This window comes from Myotis daubentonii, chromosome 14 (assembly GCF_963259705.1).
Source record: "Myotis daubentonii chromosome 14, mMyoDau2.1, whole genome shotgun sequence".
Classification (NCBI taxonomy): Eukaryota; Metazoa; Chordata; class Mammalia; order Chiroptera; family Vespertilionidae; genus Myotis; species Myotis daubentonii.
In genome coordinates, this window is record NC_081853.1 from 59,459,173 (window position 1) to 59,484,119 (window position 24,947).

General features: G+C 64.8%; 1 protein-coding gene across 3 annotated transcripts; it reads right to left on the bottom strand.

Moving 5' to 3' along the window:
• On the bottom strand, positions 1-24,499 carry PTH1R (parathyroid hormone 1 receptor). 3 transcript variants are annotated; one of them, XM_059664953.1, is made up of 16 exons: positions 24,481-24,499; positions 22,600-22,656; positions 20,395-20,514; positions 9,066-9,168; positions 6,947-7,075; positions 5,278-5,388; positions 5,053-5,171; positions 4,824-4,918; positions 4,338-4,542; positions 3,961-4,114; positions 2,495-2,555; positions 2,148-2,214; positions 1,824-1,918; positions 1,089-1,230; positions 966-1,007; positions 1-522 (listed from the first exon to the last, which is right to left on the bottom strand). In XM_059664953.1, the coding sequence occupies exons 3-16, from the start codon at positions 20,464-20,466 to the stop codon at positions 145-147; spliced, it is 1,773 nt and encodes a 590-aa protein (XP_059520936.1). In that variant the 5' UTR covers positions 20,467-20,514; positions 22,600-22,656; positions 24,481-24,499; the 3' UTR covers positions 1-144. The 3 variants fall into 3 exon arrangements, with proteins under 3 accessions (XP_059520936.1, XP_059520937.1, XP_059520938.1); XM_059664954.1 differs by lacking the exons at positions 22,600-22,656; positions 24,481-24,499 and adding an exon at positions 21,484-21,691; XM_059664955.1 differs by lacking the exons at positions 22,600-22,656; positions 24,481-24,499 and having other exon boundaries at positions 20,395-20,820.
• Positions 24,500-24,947: the final 448 nt, after the last annotated feature.

The window sequence follows — 24,947 nt, forward strand, 5'->3', positions numbered from 1 at the left end:
CTCAGACCATAGCAGGAAGCTTCCTTTTCCTTTTTTCTTTTGTTTTGTCCTCCCAGCCCAGTCATGAGTGGGCCGCCACCGGCCATCCGTCTCTTGGTCCGTCTGTCCGCCCTTATGTCCATAGGTCCAACCCTTGGTCCCCAGTCACATGACTGTCTCCCACTCCTCCTGCAACAAGGCCGGTGGCCGCTCGGGCGCAGAGGCCTCCTCGTCCAGCCCTGAGCAGGAGCCGTTGAGGAAGCTGGCGTCCTTGGACGCAGCCGCGGCTGGCGGTGAGGCCTGGAGGGCCGGGGGCCCCGGCTTGGTGTGACCAGGCAGCTGTGGGTGGCCGTTGGTGGTGGCGGCAGGCAGCAGGCGGGGGCTGAGGGGCAGGCCGAGTCCCGCGCGGGAGCCGATGTTGGTCACGCTCGTGTGAGACACCATCGGGCCGTAGCTGTAGCTGCTGCTCCCGCTGCGTGCCTTGCGCTTGAAATCCAGGGCCAGCGTCCAGCGGCTCCATGACTTCTTGATCTCAGCCTGGACCTGGGTGGCAGGAGGAGGTGGGCCTCAGGAGTGCCCCTGACCCCTCTGCCACCCGTCACCCCAAGCCCAGCAGTGCCCCCACCCCGGTCCCTACAGCACAGCCCCGGAGGGAGATGGGTAAACTCCAAATTCCCGGAAAATTCCAAGGCCCAGGCCTCAGTGTTTGGCTGCAGGCAGCTGACACACCCAGAACCTCTGCGGTTCAGATGTCCCCGACTCGGTGGCTGAGTCGCTCAATCCGGATGACAGAGAATTCAGCCCTGGGGTTGGGAAGACACTGGGCGACCCCAGAGATGGGTGAGCCCACAACTCCTAGCACATCTTGAGCATGAACCATCTGGAAAGATCTCTCTGCCTCCAGGACAGAGAGAAGAACCGGGCAGGAGAACGGGAGCCCTGGCGCCTCTGCGTCCTCCCTGCTGCGCCTGCCGCTGCCCACTTACCTCGCCGTTGCAGAAACAGTATATGATGGCGACAAAAAATCCCTGTGGGGAGGAGAGAGGCGTGGAAGCTGGGTCAGCCCAGTCGTGGGGAGCGGGCAGCCCGCCCACCGGCCAGCCCCTCACCTGGAAGGAGTTGAAGAGCATTTCGTAGTGCATCTGGACATGCCAGAGCGTCCCTGAGACCTCGGTGTAGGGCATGGCTATGAAGACGATGTAGTGGACGCCGAAGAGCGGCATGAGCACCAGCGTGGACTTGAGCAGCTTCCTGGGGAGCAGGGCAGCGGGTCAGGGCCACACCACGTCCCCGACGGCACTCTGCCCCTCCCCTGCCCGCCGGCCCCGGCTCCAGAAGCCGCCACGGGGCCTGAGGCTCTGGCCACCAGTGGCGGACGAGCTAGTTCGTGGGCAGAGTGTTCCTGGAGTGGAACTGTAGTCCCGCCTCGGGCCCTGGCACCTGCTGGTCCCTCTGCTGGCACTCACCACGCCCCCGCCCCTGCCCAGCCTCACCTCGCGATCCCAGGACCCACTCCTCAGGTGTCGGCACCTCCTTGAGCCGCCACTGCCCACCTGTACCTCGGGCTGCCCGGGACCAGCTCTCTGAGGGGAGGGCTGAGTTTGTCCCGCCCTTGCAACCCCAGCTCCAGTGCAGGCCTGGCACGGAGTGGCCCAGGTTGGCTTTGGGGGGCCTCGGCGGCCAGGAGAGAGCCCATCACTTCGGGGCGGGGCCCACCAGGGAGTGGGGAGTGGGGTCCTTCCCCTGAAACAGGCTCATTCGTGGAGCCTCAGTCTTGGCTTTGGTATGTGGTGCCTGGATGTTGACCTCTGACCTCTGAGGAGCCTGGCATGGTGGGTGCTCACCGGTACTGCTGCCGCGTGTCGCACCGGCCGGCATTGGTCTCCCGCAGCTTGGTGGCCAGCACCCGGACGATGTTGATGAAGAGAATGAAGTTGAGCTGTGGAGTGAGGGGGCTGAGTCTCCACGCCCTCCTAGCAGGGTGGGGGCAAGGAGCGGGGGGGGGGCACCCACGGCCCTGCCCAGGCATCTCCAGGGGCTGCATGGGGCCTCGGCCTCCCCATTAGGACCGAGGGCCGGGATGGAGATCAGCTGCTTTTCAGGCCTTATGGCTGTGACCTTGGGGTCCAAGATGGCTCCCACCCAGCCCTGTGGCCACCCCTGCTCACCACAATGGAGGCCAGGATGGGCACCTGGATGATCCACTTCTTGTTCCCGGAGCTCAAGTCCCAGCACCTGCGGGAGGTTGAGGCGTCAGCCCCCACGCCGCCCTGCTCCCACCCAGAGCCTGCCCACAGGCCCAGAGCTGGTCTACTCTGACATTAGCTGTTGGGGACACGGGGCAGGGTAGGCGAGGTGTGGCCAGAGACCGATTCTGAAGTAGCCTCTTGTGACCCTGAGCTGGGGCCACTTAGGGCCAGGGTACAGGAGGCCCCGTCATCTGCTTCACAGAGGAAGAGGGTACCGGGGGTGTTCTGGCCTGTGTTACCCCAGCCTCTTCTCCGCCTGGACCTACCCCGTGTTGGCCAGGGTGGCTCTCACACCGACCCACACAGCCACGAAGATGGCGGGCACACCTGTGTGCAGAGAAGGGACAGCGTGTGAGGGCCTCAGATGCTATTCCAGGTTTCTTCTCAGCCCACTATGCCAGCCCCGTCCCCCTCGTCCCTGACCACCCCCAGCTTGCCCCCCGTTGTCCCTGACCCCTCTCCCCAGGCACACAAGCTGCTTGGTGACAGGCCCCGAGGCCCCATCCAGCCTGCTGCCCTCATCTCGATTCTGCACCCCCTACACACACAGCCCCCTGTGGGGCACACGGTGAAACCGTCAGAAACAGCCATGCCAGGCTGTTCCTCCCTCTCCACAGGGCGCTGCTCTGGGGTGGGGGTGTCCTGGGGGGAGGGAGCCTATTACTGGGGGAACCTTGGTGTGCCCAGGCCAATGCCAGCTCAGATGGCCCCTGGCGCCTCTGGGCGAGCCCTGCCTCTAGGAAGGGAGCCCAGGTCCCCACCCTCCATCCCCTCACATCAGTCTCGGCCTGAGTACCTCTGGGAGAGGAGGGAGTGACCTGGGTTACGCTTCTCTGTGCGCCCCCCCCCCCCCCCCACACACACACCCTCTAGGCCCAGAGCCTGTTTCATGCTTCAGTTCCTGGGACCAGGTCTAGGTCTCCCCCCCGACCCCAACTTTGGGGCTGGCTGTGGGTGAGGTCAGGTCGGAGTGTGTGCCTGGAGCAGGAGGCTGTGGCTGTTGATCTGAGGGCCTCTGGGGCTGAGCACTGAGAGGCTCCAGCACCAGACCTGCCCCTCTGCAGTCTGGCCAGCTGCCCAGAGCCCAGCCAGGCCTGGAGCTGCCAACAATAATGGACAATTATCAGCAACTGGATCCCAGAGCCCGCAGGGGGGGCAGGCCCGGCTGCCCATTCTGCCGATTCTGCCGGGGGGGCTGTGCGTGAAGCTGGGGGCGGGGGTGGGGGGCATGGGCCCTGCGGGCAGCTTCACACGGGATTGGTGTTCACAGTCAGGGTTCTTGGGGGGAGGGTCCCAGATCCCAAGTCCAGCTCCAGGCTGACCTCTGACCCAGGGTCCCACTCTGATCCTGAGCTGGATCTTTGTGTTGTTAATCCTCCCCGGAGGGTATTTTCCATTGATTTTTAGAGAGAATGGAAGGGAGAGGGCGAGACAGAGACATCAAGGAGAGAGACCTGGGTCGCGGAACCTGCAACCGAGCATGCCCTTGACTGGAATCGAACCCGGGATCCTTCAGTCCGAGGGCCGACACTACCCACTGAGCCAAACCGGCCAGGCCTGAGCTGAATCTTGACCCGAGAGTTCTCACCCCAACTCCAGGCTGAGCCCAGTCCAGTGAACCCCACCCAGCCAAGCTCTGCTCCCGGGGCCCGGACAGGCTATGCTGTGCGGGTGTCTTAGCCTCGCGGTCCCCTCTGGGCCACCCCAGCTGCCTGTGCCCTGCCCGGCGTACCCCAGCCGAAGACTGTGAAGCCCCACAGGTACTTCTTCTCGGAGAAGAATGCCATGAAGATGAGGCTGTGCAGGTACAGCCCCTCCACCAGGATCCAGTAGTAGTTGGTGGCCAGGAAGTAGAGGAAGACGGTCACGGCCACCCGGCAGCCCGCCTAGGAGCCAGCGGTGTCAGCCAGAGGCGGCCCGCGCCTGGGGGGGGGGGGGGCGGGGGCTGGACGGGGCGGGGGGGGTGAGCGGAGGGGCACGGGGCTGGAGGGGAGAGGGGAGAGGGGGCAGGCTCCGGTCCAGGTCCCGTAGGCAGGGGCGGGTGGCAGGGGTGCAGGGCTGAGACCGGACAGGGCGTGGCTGAGGGCACGGGCTGCCGGGGCCACTCACATAGTCCGCGGCGGTGGTGGCGGCGGCGGCGGGCAGCGGGGGCGCCTGGGCGATGGCGCGCAGCTCCTCCTCCGTGAGGCGCTGGGCCTCGTCCAGGGTGGCGTCCGAGTACAGCACCGTGTCCTTGACGAAGATGCTCATGGCGCGCAGCATGAAGGACAGGAACAGGTGCATGTGGATGTAGTTGCGAGTGCAGTGCAGCCGCCTGCGGGCGCGGGACGAGTGGGTCGGGACACCCGGCGGGGTAGGGGTAGAGGAGGGGAAGGGGTGCGCCCCCCAACACCGACCTAGGCCCCTCCCCCATCACCCCGCCCATCTAGAGAATGCCCCGCCCACCTGAAGCAGGCCCCGCCCATCCGGCACAGGCCCCTCCTCTCCATCGCCCCGCCCACCCGAAGTAGGCCCCGCCCACCTAAAGAAGGCCCCGCCCACCAGACCTAGGCCCCTCCCCGCCATCGCCCCGCCCACCCAAAAGGCCCCGCCCACCTGAAGTAGGCCAGGATGAGCACAGCCACGGTGAGGGAGGCCAGCGAGGCAGAGTAGCCCACGGTGTAGATCATGCCCAGGCGGTCAAACACCTCCTGTGCAGGGGGAGGCACCAGGGTGAGGGCCAGAGGCCAGGTCAAGGTTGCTGGGGCGGTCAGGGCTCCGTCAGGGTCACCCATGGTGCGGGTGGCCTCTCGCCGGCCAGGTGAGGGAGGCAGAAGGCTCTCACCCGCTCACGAGTCTCATTGGTCAGGAACTTGGTGCATTCACTGTAGTTGGCCCACGTCCGGTTGTGCCCGGGCACCAGCTCCCAGCTGCCATTGCGGTCACAGCGACGGTAGGCATGGCCTGCGGGTCCGTGGGAGGGTCAGGGGGGCGGAGGGGTCTGCAGCCGCCGAAGCCCTGAGCTGCAAGCCCTGGTGTCCCGAGGTCCCGCCTATCCCGGCCGCCTTACCTTTGTGATTGAAGTCGTAAATGTAGTCGGGACAGGGCACGGCCACCACCTCGCCCGGCGCCCCCAGCGGCCAGCACAGGATGTGGTCCCACTCAGGCAGGCAGGGGCGCCCTGTGCCCACAGACAGACAGACAAGTGGGGACACCCGTCAAGTCCATGGTTAGTGGCCAGAGGGATGAATGCACCTGGGTCGCTGGCTCCCTCAGAGACGGTTGCACCCCAAGACTGGAGAACTCAGGCCTGGAGTGTTCTCGGGAGACTGTATTGAGCCCTTACTCCCTACGTGCCCTGCACCCACCTGGCCTCAGATCTCACTAACGCCCCCCTCCCCGCCGCACAGGTGCTGGCACTGGCTAGGAGGCTGGCAGAGGCCAAGAGGGGCAGCGAGGTGCTCGGGCAGAGAGCCCAAGGCCCTGCCCCTCAAGTGCTCAGCCCTGGCCAGGCCTCTCTCTTCTCTCTGGTCTTGGTCTCACTTCCTGGAGCCCCTGGAGAAGGTCAAGGTTCTGGACTAACCCCCTCAGCTGAGAATGCTTCCTACACGACCACCGGGACCGCGGACAGGAGGCAGGTTTCATGGCCAGTGCCCCCCGGGCTCCCACGGAGCAGCAGGCCTCCTGCAGGGGTCCCCTGGCTGCACTGCAGTCTCTTCCCTGGGAAGTGGGCGTGGACCACAACGGCCGTGCTCCCCACCATCCGAGGCCGCCCGAGCGCAGGTGTGCGACTCCAGCGAACACGGGGAGAGGCAATCTAGTGCTCACTGCGGATTCGGATGCCAGGCAGGTGACACGTCCACTGGGGCTCCGGGCTCACAGCAGAGATGCTGTGTGACCTCAGAGGGTCCCCAGTTTCTGAATCTCCCCCTTTCTACACCCCCCACTCCCTTCTTTCCCCTGCAGGGTTCCAACCCTGGGACTGTCCCGCCACCCTGGAAGGCTGCCTGGATGGTCGGCCCCACCCCGGCGTGGTGAAAGGCCCTCTGTCCTGGGCACCATATTCCCAGCCCCGCCTGGCCAGGCCCACAATTCCCTCTGGTCCCTGGGGAGCCACAGGGTGACCACAGCCTCCCAGATGTGGCCCATCTGGAATCTGCTGCCCACCCAGCCGGTTCAAACCGGCCCTGTGGCTGCAGCCTAGGCTCTGCGTTTGTCTCTTCTTACGTCCCTGGGGACAATGCAGCGCTGCCCGCCCTTCCTCTCTCTTCTCCCTCCTCGTCCCACTGTCTCCCGCGCCACCCTCTGCCGCGTGCCCCTATGGCCCACCTCACTGTGTCTCGGTGCATCCTCCTCTGATATACTGAGTCCCACCCCGGTTTGAACCTCCTGGTCCCCTTTCCGCCTCTCCCTGCCCCTTTATCTCTGTCTCTGGGTCCCTCCCAACCTCTCCCATGGACGGGGCTGTAGCCCTGGTACCCCCAACCCTGGGGTGGTGGGGGGCAAATTCTCTGCCTGCACCTCCTGGGGGCTGAGCCCATCCAGCCTGCTTGCCTCTTCCCGCTGCCCCCTCGGCTCTGTCTCCTTCCGGCCCCTCCCCTGCTTTCCTGGGCGGGGGGGGGGGGGGGGGGGCAGCCACCTTTGCCCCAGGGCCAGGAGCGTGAGCTCCGGGAGGGGATGGGGCGGTGGGGTGGGTAGTCCGAGCTGCCTCTGCCGATGCGTGGACTGCGTGGACGTACCTCGGCGCCTGCTGCCGCGGGGCGCCGCTTTGTCCTCGGATTCAGGGTGGAGCTTCCCTGGTGCCTTCTCCTTCCGGGGCTTCCCCGTGGACGCGGACGCCCATCCTCTGTCCGATTCCATTATGTCGGCTGGAGAAAGGGGGCAGTGCCAGCTGTCAGGTGCTTCGGCAGGGGACCCGGGCACCTCCTGCCCCAGACTCCCAGGCTGTACATTGGGGGTCGGGCCCTGTCCTACCGACACCCCAGCTGCTGGGAGAGCCGAGATGACAGGCGAGGAAGTGCTTGACGAACTGTAAAGTGCTTGCCGGGTGCAGAATTAATCAAAGGGATGGCGACGTCAAAGAGGGTTCCCAGGGGAGCCAGCACCATGCGGTGTGGACCCACTAGAGGGGTGGGTGGTGAATGTGGGCAAGACGTGGGCGCAGGCGGTGTCCTGGGGCACCGTGAGCTGCAGCCCACGCAGGAGGCGAAGGCCCCACCAGGGGGCGCCTGGCGAAAGCAGACAGTAGTGATGTCCACAGAGGTTACAGGAGAAAAGGAGGCAGGCCCGAGCGCTGGACAGGTCAAGAGGCTGCTGGTGGGGATGAGAGCAAGAGCACACAGCTGTCAGGGCTGGGCGACAGTCTACCTACGCTCCCCCGGCCGGGACGCTCGAGTCAGGGGTTCACCGGGGACCCACAGGGACCCTGGAGACCCCATCGAAGGTGGGCCTGGCCTTGCTCTCCACGGGAGATGCGTGAGGTCTCTGTTCCTCGCTGCAAAGTCTCCCTTTTCTCCGACTTGCGTTCCTCAGGCTGCTGCCCAAGCCAGGCCCCTGGCCTTCCCTTGTTGGGTCGGTGGCCACAGGGGGAAGCTGAGTGCAGACTCCTGGGCTGGAATGGCTGTGCCGTGCGCCTGCCGGCACCCTTGAGGTTCCGCAGGGCTGGGGGAGGTAGGATGGGGTGAAGAGGGAAGACAGTGCTGGATTGTGAACTGAGGGTGCAGGAGGTACAGCCACAACTAGGAAGAAGGCTGGGTTCAGGACGCAGAGCCAGGAAGAGCAAGTCCCCGATCTGATGGGCAGGGCACCAGGCGCCGTGGGTGGGAGTGATGTGGGGAGAGGCCCTGTGAGTCCAGGCGTGGGAGAAGAGCCGTGCGCTACACCGCGTCCTGTCGGGCCCGAGTGTGCCCAGCCTCCGCCCTGGCCGCCTCAGGCCAGCTCAGCGAGGAAGCTGCTCTGGTCAGCTGGTCAGTCTGGGCCTGGACTTTCTCCAGGCTGATGAGATTAGCCAGACGGATGTCAGAGGCCTGGACAGGCACTAATGAGGCCCATCTCCACTTCCAGGAAATGGACTCCAGACAGAAACCAGCTCGAGATGGGCAGGAGCTGAGAAGTCAGGTGAGCCCCCCAACCCTCACCACGGCCGCGCTGTGCTGGCGGAAGGAAGCCCGCCCGAGCCCAGGCCAGCACCCTCTCCTGGACAGTGACCCTGACAGACACTTAGCCTCCCATGCTCCTCCGCCCAGGCCCACGGACCCTCCATCCTCTTGACCCTGAACACTTGGGCCTTGCCCTCTGCCCAGGTGGCCTCCCTCAAGGACCTAACTCTCCTCCTGGACCCGCCTTTGAATACGCCTCCATCAGGAAGCAACTATGGGGTCTAGCACCCCATCCATGTTCCTCACCCTGGGCGCCTCACGGGTGTCAGCAGCTTGGGGTGACCCGATGTTAGCTGTCTTCATACCATCGAAGCCCCCCTCTTCCTAGCCGTGGGTGCACCTCCTGCACCCCACTCATTTCTGAGCCTGTTGACTTTTATTTTATTTTAAAAAAATAGTCTTCATTGATTTTTAGAGGGGGGAGGAGAGAGGGCTAGAGATAGAAACATCGATTGGCTGCCTCCTGCACACCCCATCCTGGGGATCGAGCTGCAGCCCCGGCATGTGCCCGGACTTGCCTGAACTGCCCCCGCCCCCCGCTTTTGGTGGCCTGCCCCCCCCACCCCCCACTTACCTGAACCACCCGCCATGATGCCACTGAGGTCTGCAGACTGGCTCCGCCCCGCCCACCCCGGCCCCGCCCCCTCTGGCCCCGCCCCGGCCTCTCTGGCCCCGCCCCGCCCGCCCCGGCCCCGCCCACCTGGCCTGCGCAGCACTTCCTGGAGCCGCTCCTCACACTGGGCCTGGGCTCGGTGCAGCAGGAAGATCTGCTCCTCTTTGGTGATGACGTCATCGGCATCCACCTACCCGGTCGAAGGTCAGAGTGCAGGCCAGGCGGCAGCAGGTCCCACAGCCATCCCTGAGGGACCCCGCTTCCCAAGCCCTCACCCCAGAAAGTGGGAAATGGGCCTCACGTGGCTCCCACTGTACACGTGGGCAGCCACAGCTCCGAGGGGCACGGCTGCATCGCCAGAGGAAAAAGGGGGCGGGGGTCCCGTCTGCCCGCTGGTAACCCCGCCTGCTGCCGCCACTGAGAGTCTCTGTCTGGGCCGCTCCCCAGGGGGCATGAGAAATGGATGGAATGTCCCAGGACAGATCCTCACAGGCTCGGCCGCATCTGGGACCCTGAGTGGGATGGAGTGAGCACAGGCCGTGCTGAGCTCCGGGGAAGAGGCCCTGAATGCCCTCTCCTCGCTCCCGGGACTCTGGGAATCGCCAGCTTCCACCCTGACACTTTCCGCTGAACGGTGGGGGCCTCAGCCCTCCCGCCGGGCAGGCCCTCAGGGAGCTGGGCGAGGGGTGGAGGGAGCTGGGCGGCCTGGCTGGGCGGGAGGGGCCCGGTGCAGGCTGAGGGTGGGAGGGCTGAGCCCCCACATCCCCAGCCCCACGGCGGCTTCTCGGAAGCGGCCAGGTACCAGCAGGCCTCGCTCGTTCTGATAGCGCAGTCACAGCTGCTGCTCCGCCCGCCTGGGCTCCCGCCCACCCTCGGAGGCTCACCAGCTGTTTCCAGGAAGGGAACAGGAGCATCTGGGGGCGCGGGCCTCACCCCAGCCTGTTCCCCTGACTGAGGGCGGGAAAGGAGGCAGAGGGTGAAGGCAGCGCCCTGGCCGGGAGCCGCTCAGTGTGCCCCCCGCGAGGAGCCCGGCAGAGGTAGCAGACCCTTGGACCGGGGCCAGGACATGACCCTGGAGCCCGAGCCCGGCTGTGTCCCCTCAGACGCCACAGGGCAGAGCCGGCCCCTTACATCCGCCACAGGCACCCCAAGGCCGGGCTGGGCCCCTCCGTCTGAGTGGGGCTTTGCAGCCTGGGAACCAGCAGGCGGCCGGGAGGGAAGGGGCGAGGGGCTGCGGGAGAAGTTAACTGACCGAGTCTCTTGGTGGCAGCAGCGAGGCTTCCAGGGCCAAGGAGTCCCTGTTGGCTCTGCTGGCCTCACTCAGCTGGGCCTTCGCGTGTGCATGTGTGCATGTGCATGTGTGCATGTGCGTGTGTGAGTGTGGCGTGTGCGTGCGCGTGAGTGGGCGGTGTGTGCACTGGTGTGTGCCGCCTGTGTCCTCACATAGGGAGTGTCAGTGTGCATATGTAGGACGTGAGCCTGAGTGTCTGTGAACATGCGTGTGTACACGTGCTCTGGGCAGAGGCTGCTCGTCAATGTCTGTGTATGTCCGTGCTTCCGTGTCTCTGGAGTCTGAGTTGGACACTGAGAGCCCAGCTGGACCCTGTGCCCAGGGTCCCCGGGAAGGCTGAGCAGCTTTCTGTGTCTTTGCTGCTGCCCCCCACCTGCCAGCTATGGGGGGAGGGGCTGTGGGGCATGGGCTGAGGGAGGGCCATTCTGGCCTGCCCAATCCAGGGGCTCCAAGGCCAACCGGAAGTTCCCTTTGTGCCTCTGGCACTGGGGATCCAGGCTGCTATGGGTCTGACCCCTGTGGAACTGCCCACCCCCACCCCATCCTAGCACCCATTCTCGATCATTTATTGTTACAACTCATACTTCCATCAGTAGCCACCACCACAGACTATCACCTTGGCTAACACCCCAACACAACCACCACCACCACCTTGACCAACACCCCAACACAACCACCAGCACCACCACCACCATCACCTTGACCAACACCCCAACACAACCACCACCACCACCACCACCTTGACCAACACCCCAACACAACCACCACCACCACCACAGACTATCACCTTGGCCAACACCCCAACACAACCACCACCACCACCACCACCACCACCTTGACCAATACCTCAACACAACCACCAGCACCACCACCACCATCACCTTGACCAACACCCCAACACAACCACCACCACCACCACCACCTTGACCAACACCCCAACACAACCACCACCACCACCACCACCTTGACCAACACCCCAACACAACCACCACCACCACCACAGACTATCACCTTGGCCAACACCCCAACACAACCACCACCACCACCACCACAGACTATCACCTTGGCCAACACCCCAACACAACCACCACCACCACCACCACAGACTATCACCTTGGCCAACACCCCAACACAACCACCACCACCACCACCACAGACTATCACCTTGGCCAACACCCCAACACAACCACCACCACCACCACCACAGACTATCACCTTGGCCAACACCCCAACACAACCACCACCACCACCACCACAGACTATCACCTTGGCCAACACCCCAACACAACCACCACCACCACCACCACAGACTATCACCTTGGCCAACACCCCAACACAACCACCACCACCACCACCACAGACTATCACCTTGGCCAACACCCCAACACAACCACCACCACCACCACAGACTATCACCTTGGCCAACACCCCAACACAACCACCACCACCACCACCACCACCACCTTGACCAACACCCCAACACAACCACCACCACCACCACAGACTATCACCTTGGCCAACACCCCAACACAACCACCACCACCACCACCTTGACCAACACCCCAACACAACCACCAGCACCACCACTACCATCACCTTGACCAATACCTCAACACAACCACCACCACCACCACAGACTATCACCTTGGCCAACACCCCAACACAACCACCACCACCACCACCTTGACCAACACCCCAACACAACCACCAGCACCACCACTACCATCACCTTGACCAATACCTCAACACAACCACCACCACCACCACAGACTATCACCTTGGCCAACACCCCAACACAACCACCACCACCACCACCACCACCACCACCACCACCACCACCTTGACCAACACCCCAATACAACCACCACCACCACCATCACCTTGACCAACACCCCAACACAACCACCACCACCACCACAGACTATCACCTTGACTAACACAACCGTCTACCACCATCACCACCATCACAGGCACTAACTGCCATTACTACCAGTATCACTACCATCAGTGCTACCAGCACCACCAGCACCACCACTGCCATCACCAATGTTGCCACCAGCCTCCTAGTCACTGTCAGCCCCCTTTGCCAGAGTCTTATCCTTACCCCTCACTACCCACCTCCCTTCCCACCCCCTTTCCTTCTGCCCACCTCCATCTCTCCAGACAGACAGACAGACAATGCACTGCATTCTCCCAGCTGCTGGGAGCTCCATGTGACCGGCTGCAGCGTCCACAGGCCCCAAAGACGGGACCCCAGCCCTCCCCACAGACACCCGAGCCCACGGATACGGCTGAGGGTCAGGGCTGAGGCCTAGGCTAAAGGCGTCAGTCGTGGGTTGAAGAGTGCTGGTTTGGCAGGCAGACAGGTGTGCTCGCTGGGGGAGGGCCGGGCACTGGCTCTGCTGCTCTGGCTGCACTCTCTCCACGGCCAGAGAAGGCACCCTCTTTGCTGGAGCCTCGTTTTCACGGTGGATCTGGCATGCCCAGAGAGGGAAGGTGTGTGCTCCCAGCCCCCACAGCCTCCAAACCCCTTCATTCACCCACAGCGACAGCAGCCCCGCCTCTGGCCTCCCTGTATGTGCGGACCATTTCTCTGTCACCCAGTCACGGCAGAACTGCCATTGTAGCCAGAGGGATTCAAGCCTGAATCAGGGCAGCACTTTCCTGAGGAGCCGAGGGCAGTGCCACGGAGTGGAGGAGGGCAGCCACACCAGGGCACTCCCATCTGCCAGGAGGGCAGCTCCCTTGCCAGGTACCCCCCTCCCCCCCAGCACCCTCTGCACCAGGAGGCTCTGCCACCAGCACGGGCGTGAGTCCTGCCTCCACCACGGACCGGCTGTGAGTCTCTGGGAACGTGGCTTCATCCTTGAGCCTCAGTGTTCCACCTGGAAAACTGGGTGAGAGCTGTGTGAGGAGTGAGTGAGGTACAGCAAGTCCTCACGGGACGTCGATCGGCCCTGAGGCTTTCATTTGAGGGGAATGAAGCCCAACATGCCAATGTCCCACAGGCTGACTCACAGAGCTAAGTGCCTGTGCAGCTCAGCTTGTAGCCTGTGACTCGTTCGTTACCGGGGGACCTGCGCGTGGCGTGAAGGGCCGCAGGGCCCGGGCAGGGCTGGCCCCGGGGGACGCTGGCTACACTGCCTTACGGTCAGCAGCTATAGCACCACCTCATGGCTACGGGCGTCCGGCTGCCGGTGCCATGGCTGCCCCCAGCCGGGGCCCAGCCTGGCAGAGGGAGGTGTCTGAGTGCAGGAGCCACAGTGGGGGCGCTGGGAGGGGGCTCCAAGGATGGGGAAGGAGGCATGTCTCACAGGTTTGTGGGGTGCAAGGACCTCCCCTAACTCCTTGCATACCTGGGTCCACCCTGGACTCACGCTAAGATTCCAGGTCCCTGCTCTGAGGAGGCCTACCCGCTGGGGGTGATGGGAAACGCCGACAGCGGGTTCTCCCCTGGCCTCCTCCGGCTGCTGCTCCACCCTCACCCACCAGCCCTCCACCCGCTGAGTTGGGGGCGGAGGACTCAGACCCGCATCATTTTGGGTCCAGGGAGCCTGTGGGTCTTGGCTTTCTGGGACAAAGACTGAGGACACAGGGTTGGGTCATGGTCGGGGGTCGGTCAGTCCATACCCACCACGGATGGGATCCCCACCCTGGTGTCAGGTGTCCCCAACCCCCTCCCCACATCCCTCCCATGTGTTAGCTTAGGGCCGTCTTCCCCTGACCTAACCTGGAGGGCTGGGCCTCGACTTCCCCATAGGACACGCTCCCACGGTCCACCCAACACAGAGCCTCCTGTGCGCCACGTGCGGCCGTGAACATGGGGGGGCGGGTGATGCCCCGACCTGAGCCCTGAGCTGGGGGAGAGGCAGGCAGCCTGGGAGCACTGGGCTGGAGTGTGCGGGGCTCCGGGCGGGGCAGCTGGGGGCTGGGAGCCTGTATGTTATTTACAAACAGGAGCTGCCCTCCGTCCCGGCAGACAGCAGTGTGGTCAGGAGGCCCGGACGTGTTTCTCATTTCCTGAGTCCAGGAGCCCAGAGGAAGGGAAACCAGCTGCTACTGCCCCTCCCGCTGGGAGCCAGCAGCTCCCGAACCCACTCCCAAGCCACCCCACGTGGACGGTGTCAGGGCTGGAGCGGCAGTGACGGTGGTAGTGGGGCCGTGGGGGTGCAGTGGGGCCGTGGGGTGGCAGTGGGGTTGTGGGGTTGTAGGGTGGCAGTGGGGGCCGTGGGGTGGCAGTGACGGTGGCAGTGGGGTTGTGGGGTGGCAGTGGGGCAGTGGGGGCCGTGGGGTGGCAGTGACGGTGGCAGTGGGGTTGTGGGGGGGTAGTGGAGTTGTGGGGGCCGTGGGGGGGCAGTGACGGTGGCAGTGGGGCAGTGGGGTGGCAGTGGGGTTGTGGGGGCCGTGGGGTGGCAGTGGGGTTGTGGGGGCCGTGGGGGGGCAGTGACGGTGGCAGTGGGGGGCAGTGGGGCAGTGGGGGGGCAGTGGGGCAGTGGGGGGCAGTGGGGCAGTGGGGGTCGTGGGGGGGCAGGGACAAGGCTGGGGACGGATGGAGGTGTGATGGTGGCCGTGGTGGTGGAGAGCCAGCTCCAGCCACTGACCAAATGAGAGCCACTCCTCTCAGGGCCTCTCCCAGCTGCCAAATTCCACACATTTGCTGCCTGTGGTCCCAGACAGGCCGCCTCCTCTGGGAAAACTATGGAGGAAACACAAGGATCCTTCTTCGCGGCTGACACCTCTGCCTCTGGGGAAGGTGTTAGCCTCCGGGTGCCCTGTGGGGTCGTCGCATCCGTCCTCCGTCCCTCCGTCCCTCCCCTGGGTCCAGCCTGGTCCCCGGGAAGGTGGCTGCTGGCTCCGTGCTCCCCTCTGGAGGCAGAGACCCTGGTGGTCGTCCCTGGACCTGGCCGGTCTCCCCCGCCCCCCAGGTGCCCCCTCCCTGCGGCACCGGCCATGGCCCCTGGACATTAGCCCGTGTCCTTCACCTTCCACATCCCGTCTTAAAGGGGGACACGGAGGCTGAGCGTCCGCTAACAAGCAGAGGCCGGGACTGGAGCGGAGGCCTGCTGATCGAGCTGCAGCCCTGGAGGCGGGGGAGGGGGGGCCCAGCCACCTGGTCCCCTCTCAGCACCAGCTCTCCTCCGTCCCTCTGCACCGCATCTTTCCCTGCGGAGAAAGCGCCCCTTCGCAGAGCGCCTGAGGCAGCCTCCAGAGTTCAGGGGCGAAGGCCGGCGCACAGGTGAGCAGATGCCGATGGTGGTGATGGTGGTGGTGGGTGTGTGCGCAGCTCTAACTGCCGGGGACACTTGTGCCTCCAGGCAAACCAGAAGGAGAAACCTTGGTGGACGGGACCTCCCGGCCTCCTGCACCTCTTCTCCGGGTTGCACTCCTGGGACCTGCGCTGGCCCCTCCACGTCTCTCGTGCCTGCTGGCTGGGGCTCTCCCACCCCTTGCTGCCCTCAGTCTGTCCGGCCCGAGCCGGCCGGGACGGGCTCCCTGCAGGACACTCCTGCGTGTGGACTGCCCCCTCCCACCAGGCCTCTCTGAACAAGTCGCCTGTGTTCGTGGCTGGGAGGGGGCAGGGGAGGCACTGTGGTGCCGCCTCTCCTCCCGGCCAGCGTGGACGTCTTCGGGCCACAGGGGGACGGAGCCCGGGAGGGTGGACTCCATCGGTGGCGAGGACAGGGTGGGTCCTCACCGGCGGCCTCCGCCTGGGCTGGAGGACCGGCCAGAGCTGCCTGGTCGGCAGAATAGGTCCCACCAGGTCCCCCCTCCGCACAAGGCTGGCCCCAGAGCGGGGGCTCGTCAGGGCTGAGGTTTGCACCCTCTCCCAGCCGCACTCTACAGTATCCTGCCGACAGTGTAAGGGGCCTGCCCCTCCCCGCCATCGAGCTTTCTTTTTCCCGGGGACTCCCTCTCTGGCCTTCCTGATGTGGTGGCTGGACCAGGGAGTGTCCCCAGAAGGCCCACGACAGGAATCGGGGGAGGCTGCTCCACGCCTCATTAAAACATTCCGAAGAAAAGCCAAGCTCCGAGGGCTCGCCCCCTCCTCCTGCTCGGTCCACAGGCAGTGCCCAGAGCTGGGGTGGGGGCGGGGCTGGGTGTTTAAAGGGCAGGTGATATAAAAAGCTTCCACAAATCAATACGTAAAAGGCAAACAACCCAGGAGAAAGATGGGTCATGGCTCTGAGCAGGCTCCAGAAGATGGACCATAAACCAACGGCAAGTCCAAACGCTCACTAGCGACTGACAAATTAAAACGACACGCGGTCACTTTTCACCTCTCAGAACGGCAGAGGCGGGTGAGGGAGAGAAGAGACCCGCCTGCTCCCTCCCGGGGGCGGCTGTAGAGGGCAGTTCGGCCTCGTCTGTGAAAACTGAAAGTGTGCATGTCCACAGACCCAGCAATGACAGAATCTAGAAACATCCCCCGGGGACGGTCACACGGGGACAGAGCCGGCATCTCAAGGAGCTTCTCTGCCACAGTCAGGATCACACGCGCACAAACACACACACACACACACACACACACACACACACACACACACTCTCTCTCTAGTATACGCACACACACACGCACACACACACACTCTAGTACACGCACACACACGCACACACACTCTCTCTCTAGTACACGCACACACATACACACTCTAGTACACGCACACACACGCACACACACTCTCTCTCTAGTACACGCACACACACACGCACACACACTCTAGTACACGCACACACACGCACACACGCACACTCTAGTACACGCACACGCGCGCACATGCACACACACTCTAGTACACGCACACACGCGCACACATACGCGCACACGCACACACACGTACGCGCGCGCACACTATGCAGAAATGGTCTGATGTGCATTCCTGGGAATGGCGGCGTGGATCCACGCTCTGGAACATGACGCAGCATTAAAACAAGATAGATTTACGTTCACGGACACGGAGGTTTCCAGGGCGCATCTTCAAGTGGAAAAAGGCTTGTGCCAGAAACCCTACCCGCCACCCGGTAACATTTATTTAAAAACAAGCAGAAAACAACAGAACACAACTACCTACCGACTGGTCCTGACACTCAAGCGCCTTTGGAAGCGCACAGAGAAAGGTCGGAGTCCCCCCACCCCCCAGACGGTTAAACACCATTTCCTCTAAAAGTGGGGGTGGGGCTCGGGTAATCGTGATGTTTGTCCAATCTGTATGTGACTCTTTTATAAGGAAGGACATTTGCAAGTGTCGGTTATAAAATTAGAAATAAAAATTTAAAAAACCAATATTTTATTTTTTAGAAAAGGAAGCAAAAGAAAAGCCGAGTGGGCCCGCTCCCTGCCCGGAGGAAGCAGCTCAGGGCAGAGCCGAGGACCTGGGCTCAGACCCACCTCCGTGCAGACTCCCTGTGGGCACCTCAGGCCCTTTCGCATAAAACGGTGGGTGAGCGGACGGCGTGAGGAAACGATCACGATCGAGACAACGATCGAGACGGGTCCTAGCTCAGAATCTGGGGAGCTTAGTTCCTTCTTGTGCCTGGAAGTGAGCCCCGTGGCCGCGCTGCCCCTGGAGCAGGCTGGGAGGGGGGCCCCCCTATCCTCGCGCCCCCCCAGTCCTTCTGGAGTCTGACTCTGAGGTCACGTCTCCACATGTAAGGCCAGTCCCCTACAATGACCTTCCGCCTCCCTCCTGCAGGTTCTCCTTCACTTGTCCTTAGGACGGAGCACCCCAAGGATAAGACCACCCCTCTGCCCCCTATTCACGATCTGTGGGCCCATCCTTCACTCCACCTGACCCCAGCCTCACGGTCCCTCCTCCCTGTACGCACAAGATGGACTGGCTGTCTGACCACAGGCAAATTTGCTCCCAGTGGGATGCTTTCTAGTCCCCCAACCGTGAGATCCCTGGGGATGTGAGCTGGGTCCTGGGGCTGGCTGGGCAGGCAGCACACAGGTTGGGCACCAGCTCAGGCAGGTGGGCATGGTGGGTACCAGGGAAGATCTTGGTGGGAGACGCCGTGCCTGGTTCAGGAGTGGGAGCTGGCAGACTGGCAGCCTCTCGCTGGCTCCCACAGGGTGTGAGTGACCCTCCAACCGTATCCTCTAGCCCTGAAGCCAGGAAGGGTCCAGGGCACTCCCGTCATTCGAGTCCAGCCACAGACGCCCCAACACCTCCCCGGTCCTACCTCAGCCTCGGGCCAGAGCTAAGCCAGGCGAACAATCTGCTCCATGGAGGGCCTGGGGGACCCGTTATCCTCTCCCCTACGGGCACAGCGCTGGCACGTGATTGGCATGCAACCAGTAATGGCCATAATGGCTGTGTGGTTCAGGCCGTTACCAACGGGACAACAGCAGAGCCTTTACAAGAGGTTGTGGGAAAGATAAACCAGTTAACAGTGTCAGGCGCTCAGACTGTGTCTGGCAAGTAGCACTGCAGAGCACTTAGGAAACAGGAACACGCAACTGACAGACCTGGGGCCCCGTGTCCACAGACGCACACATGTGCAAGCACAACTCTGCTCCAGCAAGGCGTGTGCAGACCCACAGTTTCCCACAGGCGTGAGCGCACACACGGCTCAGACACTCACACACAGACCCAGAGAACGGCCATGCCCAGAGTCCCACAGATCCTGCTCCGACACAGGCAGACTCGCAAGACACCCAAGCCCTATCCCTCCAAAATCACAGGCACACGTATGTGCACACGACTGTGTGCCGGTGGCTCTGCCCAGGGAGCTGAGAGCCTGGGAAAGGGGAGGATGGGAAATGGCTCTGGGCCCTGGCATTCACCTGGGTTCACCTCTGAACCTCCGTTCCCGTCTACACTTTGGGAAGCTGGATTCGCGGGGCACGAGGCGCACTGAAGCCTGGAGCAGAGAGGAGAGCCTCAGATGTTTCTGTCCTGCTGTCTTTGCACAGATGGGAAAGGGAGGTGTGAAGGGGAGCCCAGGGTCACGCAGGCACCGGGCAGAGCTGGGAGAATCCCAGAGCTACGGCCTTCCTTCCCCTTGGGGCTCTGCCTGGGTCGGAGCTGGTCCGGAGGAGGAGACCGCCTGCCTGCCTGCCTGTCTTTCTAGAAGGCGAATGCCCTCACCTGGGAGATGGGCGGGGGAGGCAGGGTCTTGAGGGCAGACACAGGCAGACGCCTCCTCAGCCAGGGCCGGCCTGACGGGCTGGGCTGGGAGCTGATGGACTTTCTAGAAAAGGCCCGCAGACCCACCCAGACGAGGGCACCGCTCCTCCGTGTCTCCAGCTCTGACCCCTCCAGTGTCCCCCTATTCTTCTCCCCTATTATTGGTCTGTCTACGCCTCCTGCTCTGGGGAGCTCTGGTCTGCACCCCCTTTCTCTCTCTCTCTCTCTCTCTCTTCCTCCTCATCTCCCATTCTTTCTCTTCTGGTCCCACTGGTCCCCTCTGGCCTTTGCTCTCAGGAGGGTACCGATGGGGTCCCCCATCTTCCCTGAGCGTTTCTCCTGTAGGAATGTTCTGTGAGCTCAGGGACTCCGTCCTCCCTCCACACCGACCATACGCGCCTCTCCAGGGAAAAGAGCTTCCACTCTGGGTAAAGCTGTGTGTGTGTGCACGTGTGTGTGTGTGTGTGTGCGCGTGTGTGTGTGCGTGTGTGTGTGCGTGTGTGTGTGTGTGTGTGTGCGCGCAGGGGACCCTGAGAGCTGCAGGATCCCCTAAATCCTGCCCCCTGCCTGGGTGACTCTGACCTCAGCCCACAGCCCTGTCCTGGATTGCAAACAAAACGTGCAGAAAGCAGAGGCCCCAGAGCGAAGTCTGTGGACGCCACCTCAGGGCCAAAGCCCATCTCTGGCTGGTCACACTGTCATCTCTGTGGGAGACCAACCAGAGCGGTGGTGCTCACACCAGAGGAAGACAGGGGTCCCCAACCACAGACTTCCAGACCTGGGACCCCAAACCCAGCCTTCAGAAACAGGGAGACGTTCAGGAGGCGTTTGGAACCCAGAATTCAGGCACCCCAGAGGCAGTAGGCACCGAGGACCCGGGTCAGAGGGGACCCCCATGCAAAGTTCAAAGGACTCGGGGAACCCAAGGCTCTGCACCCCGAATACCCCTCCTCCCCCAGGGGCCCCCGGGCGAGCCCGCAGCCCGGCAGGGACTTACCAGGGCGAACGCGGAGCCCAGCACCGGGCAGACGAGCAGCAGCGCCAGGCCGGGCGCGATCCGGGCCCCCATCGCCGCCGCCTAGGGCCCTGTCCCTCCGGGCAGCCGCCGCCGCCGGCCCTGGGGTGAGGGGGACAGAGCCGGTGAGGCTGGCGGCCCCGCCCACGCCCGCGCCTAGGAGACCCCGGCGGCCCGGCGGCCCGAGGGCCCGGGACCCGACGCGGGGCCCATGCGCCGAGGGCGGCGAGCGAGCGAGGCGAGGGCGGAGGCAGAGGCAGAGGCAGAGGCAGCGGGGGCCGGCGGCGGGCGGGCGCCGAGCGCTGCGGAGCGGCCCGTCTGCCTCGCGGCGGAGAAATCACATCCATATGGCCGGGCCCCCCGCCCCCGGCCCGCCCCCCGCCCCCGCCCCGCCTTTTCTTTTTTCCCCTTTTTTTCTTTTGGGGAACTGGGAGCTGCGGCTTCGCCCCACGCCCAGGGGGAGGGTCGGGGGAGGGGTCGGGGTCGCGGTCCGCGGGGGGCGCGCGGGCGGTTATTTTTAGCTCCGCGGCGCGCGCGGAGGGCGGGGGCGGGGGGGGGGGCGCGCGCGGGCGGGGGGCGCGCTTGGAACCGCTCCACGCCGCTCCGGGCTGGTCCCAACTCTGCCGCGACCCCGAGACCTTCGGGGGTCGGGCCGCGGGCTACCAGCGCCGCGACCCCCTCGGGTCCCCATCTCGTCGCCGGCCGCCTCCCGCACCCCTGCCCCGTCCCCGGCGGGAGCCCCGCCTGCGCCCGCGCCGCTGGAGCGCGCCTGCGGCCGGGACGCTCTGTCCGTCTGTCCGTCGGTCTGTCTGCAGCTCCCCCGGCCCCGGCCTCCGTCCTCCCCGCAGCCCAGCTCCCGCTGGGTCACTCCGGCTCCCTCCTCCCCTCCCCCTTCTCTCTGCGAAAACATTTGCAAGTTTCCCAAAAGCCCGGAGCGCAGAGGCTGGGCCGGCGGCTCGCGGGCTCCGAGGCGGCGCCGCGGGCTGACCCCGGAACAGACCAGCCGCCCTCCGGCCAGCCCCCCGCAGCCCCCCGGCCCCTCCCCTGGCGCCGGCCCGGACCCCAACTTACTCCGAGCGCGCCGCCGCGGCCCCCGCCCTGCCATGGATGTCGGGGGGCCCCCGACAGACTCCCCAGGACAGCGCCCCGTCCGCGGCCCCGGGGGGACTTCATGGAGCTCGGGGGTCTCCCTGGCCCGCCTGGCTTCCTGCGCCCCCCGCCCGGCCGCCGCCCGGAGCCGCCGCCCGCCGCGCGCGTCCCTCGCCTGGGCGGCCGCCGCTCCCCTCCCCCGCCGGGCGCCGCCTGGGCCTCTCGCCCCCGCCCCCTGGTCGCTCCGACGCGGCGTGTGCAGGGAGCGGGCCCCGCCGGGCATCCTCTCGAGGCCGCGCTCGGGGCGCACGGCGGCGGGTGGGCGTGTGGAGGGCATGGCCGGGGCTGTGTGCGCGTCGGGCCGGGGCTCGGCCGGACCGCGGCCGCCGCTGGGCTCTCGGCCCCGGGGGCGCGGGCGGTGCGTGGGCCCAGCCGCGGAGCAGGCCCCCTTCCCCAGAGGTGCCCGCGCCCGCACCCGCGCGGTTGGCTCGCGGGGTCCCGCTCGGGCTGCTCCGGGTCCCCTGCGGAGGCTGCGCGGCTGCCCTCCCGCCCCGCCCCACCTTCGCCGGGACCCCCAGACCGCCTCGCCTCCGCCCGTGTCTCCGGCCTCGCGCCCCCCCCCCCCTTGGATCTCCGGGGTCGGGTCTCCGCAGCCTGGACCATCCAGGCGCCGGCCCTGTGTCCCCAGCTCCGCCCCTGACTCCACCCCGGGCGGCTGGAGGCCGCGGGGCCCGGGGCTCAGCCAGACCCCCACCCGCGGGTTCCGCCTCCTGCTCCCACGCGGTCCCACCCTGAGCCGCTCTGGGCGGGCTGGGCCCCTGGGGACCCACCACTTAGGGGGAAAGAGGGCGGGGTCTGGGGCGGGGCAGGGCGGGGCTTAGGTGCTTTAGCACCAGGAGAGGGGGCCTGGGACCCCAAGTCCACGCCTCTCAGTACCAGTCTGGGAAGATGAGGCGCAGGAGGGGCCTGGGGTTCCTGGACCCGAGCGCTTTGAGGATGGCTGGAGGAAGCTAATGTGACGGCGCGGGGGGGGGGGGGGCGCCCTAGGAAATAGAATTCAGACCGACAGGCCCCCCTCCCCTCCGCTTGCCGGCTCACCAGTTGTGTATTCTGGGCACCCCGACTCTTCTGCTGTCTGGGCCTCCCTCTCCTCATCTGTAAAGCAAAGGGTGGACCCCTTGACTCAAAGGGCACTTTTAACTTTACTGTTTTAGTGCCTCTGAGGATGGGTGTCCAGACTCATGGGCCCTGGGGTCTCCCCAGACTCGGCTGCAGAAACGGAGCTCCCCAGAACCCCCATCTCTTCCCCCTCAATGTGAATGGGTCCCCAAGCCCGAGTCCTAAGGCCACAAATCCAGTTGTTCCAACCTTTCTGGCAGCCAGCAGCCCACTTACCAGCTGCACCCACACCTCCCGGCGCCCCACCGCCCTGAGGTCCTGGTCCTGGCGTTTGAAGCTTCTCCCAGGTTCACTCCCTGCCTTACTTTGCAGTTTCCTGTGCAGGATGGTTCTCTGCCTGGCGTAAGGGACACCCCTTTGTCCCTGTGTCCCGTCTCCTCCACTGCTGGGTGGGGCTCTGATTTGGGGCTGCTCCCTACAATGTGACCCCTCTGGTGACAGAGGCCCAGGTGCCCAGAGCACCTGTGGTTCTCCAGTGTTGCCTGTCCATGGTCTCAGCTGTGACTCTCTTTCTAAGCGATTCTATGCCAAGTCTGATGATCAGTGAGCACTGACAACCCCCCTCCCTTGGTGATGGTAAAACAACATTCACAGAGGGGTTGGGGGAGCTGGGAGGTCAACCTAGGGGCTGATGGGGGAGTCCTTCCTGGGTCTGATGGAAGCTGGAGATGTGGAAACAGCATTTGCACGTGGAAGGAGCAGGGTAAGCCGTGGACAGGACTGCAGAGAGGGGTCTGCTGGGCTCTGGGCCCCTCACGGTGTTGCTGTGGTCATCATGCATGTGCCTCACCCCAGAGTCCCCTGCTGGACATTCCACCACGGTGGGTGGGGCCACTGGTCCCCTAACTCGCCCCCAGGCTTCTGGTTAAAGTGCCACCATGAGGGTGGGTGGGTGTGTGTCACACATTAACTGGGAGAGTCAGCCTGCCCTTTGACAGGCAAGCCCCAGGGCCCAGGTCAGTTTCTGGTCAGTCTCAGGTCAGTTTCAATGGCATTTGACAGGCTGGTGGGGCAGGGAGGGGGAGGGGTCCCTGTGGGGCTCCTCTCTCTGACTCCAGCCCAGGCCTGGGAGGAGCAGGCGCGGTCCCTGCATCTCAGAAGGGGAGCAGCGCCTGGTCTGTGCAGGGCCCTGGGGCCGGGTGGGCACCGGCCTCCACAGGGACAGGCAGAGGCTCCGGCTCCCCCCTGCAGCCCGACCGGCTCTCTCGGAGCACCCCCTGCCCCGGCCGGGCGGGGGCCATCCCCCAGCCCTCGCCCACATCATCCTCAACCCCAATCTCCACCCTGATCCCAGACTGACCTCTAACCCCCGGCTGACCTCTGACCCCAGCGGAGCCTGCACTTAATCCTCAGGTTCCAGGCTCCTGGAAGCTTTTCAAGTCAAGGGCCAGCAGGGGAGGGGTGGCCAGGCTGCGAGGGAGCCCAGGTGCCACTTTTACAGCCATTTCGCTGCTCATAAACACCCCCCCCATCCCCCGCCCCGCCCCCGACAGGCGAGTCACCGAGGCCCCACAGCAGCTGGTTGGCGCCCTGGCCTGCGCAGGAAGCCGGTTCTCACCTCGGGGAAGACTGAGGGCGGGAAGCTGGGGCACGGGGTCTGGAGGCTCTGTTGAAGGCAGGGAGCACTCCCAGGGCGACCTGGGGTGTGGGTGTCCAGTCCCTACTGACCACACAGTCACGGCCCCAGGTTGTAGGAGCACCAGAGCCCAGATGACCCTACGCAGGCAGCAGGCAGGCCTTGTCTGCCCCAGGGCACTAGCCAGTGGGGTGCCCCGGCTGCACTGGGGCCCCAGGACTTACCTGGATCCCCCTCACCTGGAGCCCACAAAGCCTCCCACGGAGCGCCTGGAGCCACAGGGCGGGGTCAGCTTGGCCACGGGGAGGTCACGGGTAGCCCTGGCCGGCTTCTGTGGTTCGGGCCTAAGCAAGGATGTTGCTGTTCAGGAAAGAAAAAGGCCTGAGTCAGAGCTTTTGCTTAAAAAGAAAAATTAATTATTTTTTACCAAGTCCTACACCGGCCCAGGACTTTGCCCCAGACCCTGGTGGGGGGCGAGGCAGGTCCAAGTGCAGCAGCACTGAGGTGCCAGGGCTCCCCCCCCCCCCCCCCGTGGGTCTGCAGTCAAGCTCCCAGGCCGCTCAGCCGCTCGGGTCTGTGGCCCCGGTGGTCCGCTCCTTGCCCTCCAAGCCTCTCTCTGACTAACTCCCCTTCTGTCTGTTGTGGTGTCCCTGTCTGCCCCTTCAGGCCTTTCCACATCTCAGAACTTTCA

Excerpts from the sequence above, each read along its gene's own strand:
- PTH1R (XM_059664953.1), bottom strand. The coding sequence starts at position 20,466 with ATGGGGGCCCGGATCGCGCCCGGCCTGGCGCTGCTGCTCGTCTGCCCG. Across the intron at positions 7,076-9,065 it reads GGAAGTGCTGCGCAGGCCAG|CCGACATAATGGAATCGGAC; the intron begins GTGGGCGGGGCC and ends CCCTTTCTCCAG. Across the intron at positions 1,008-1,088 it reads TGCTCTTCAACTCCTTCCAG|GGATTTTTTGTCGCCATCAT; the intron begins GTGAGGGGCTGG and ends TCCTCCCCACAG.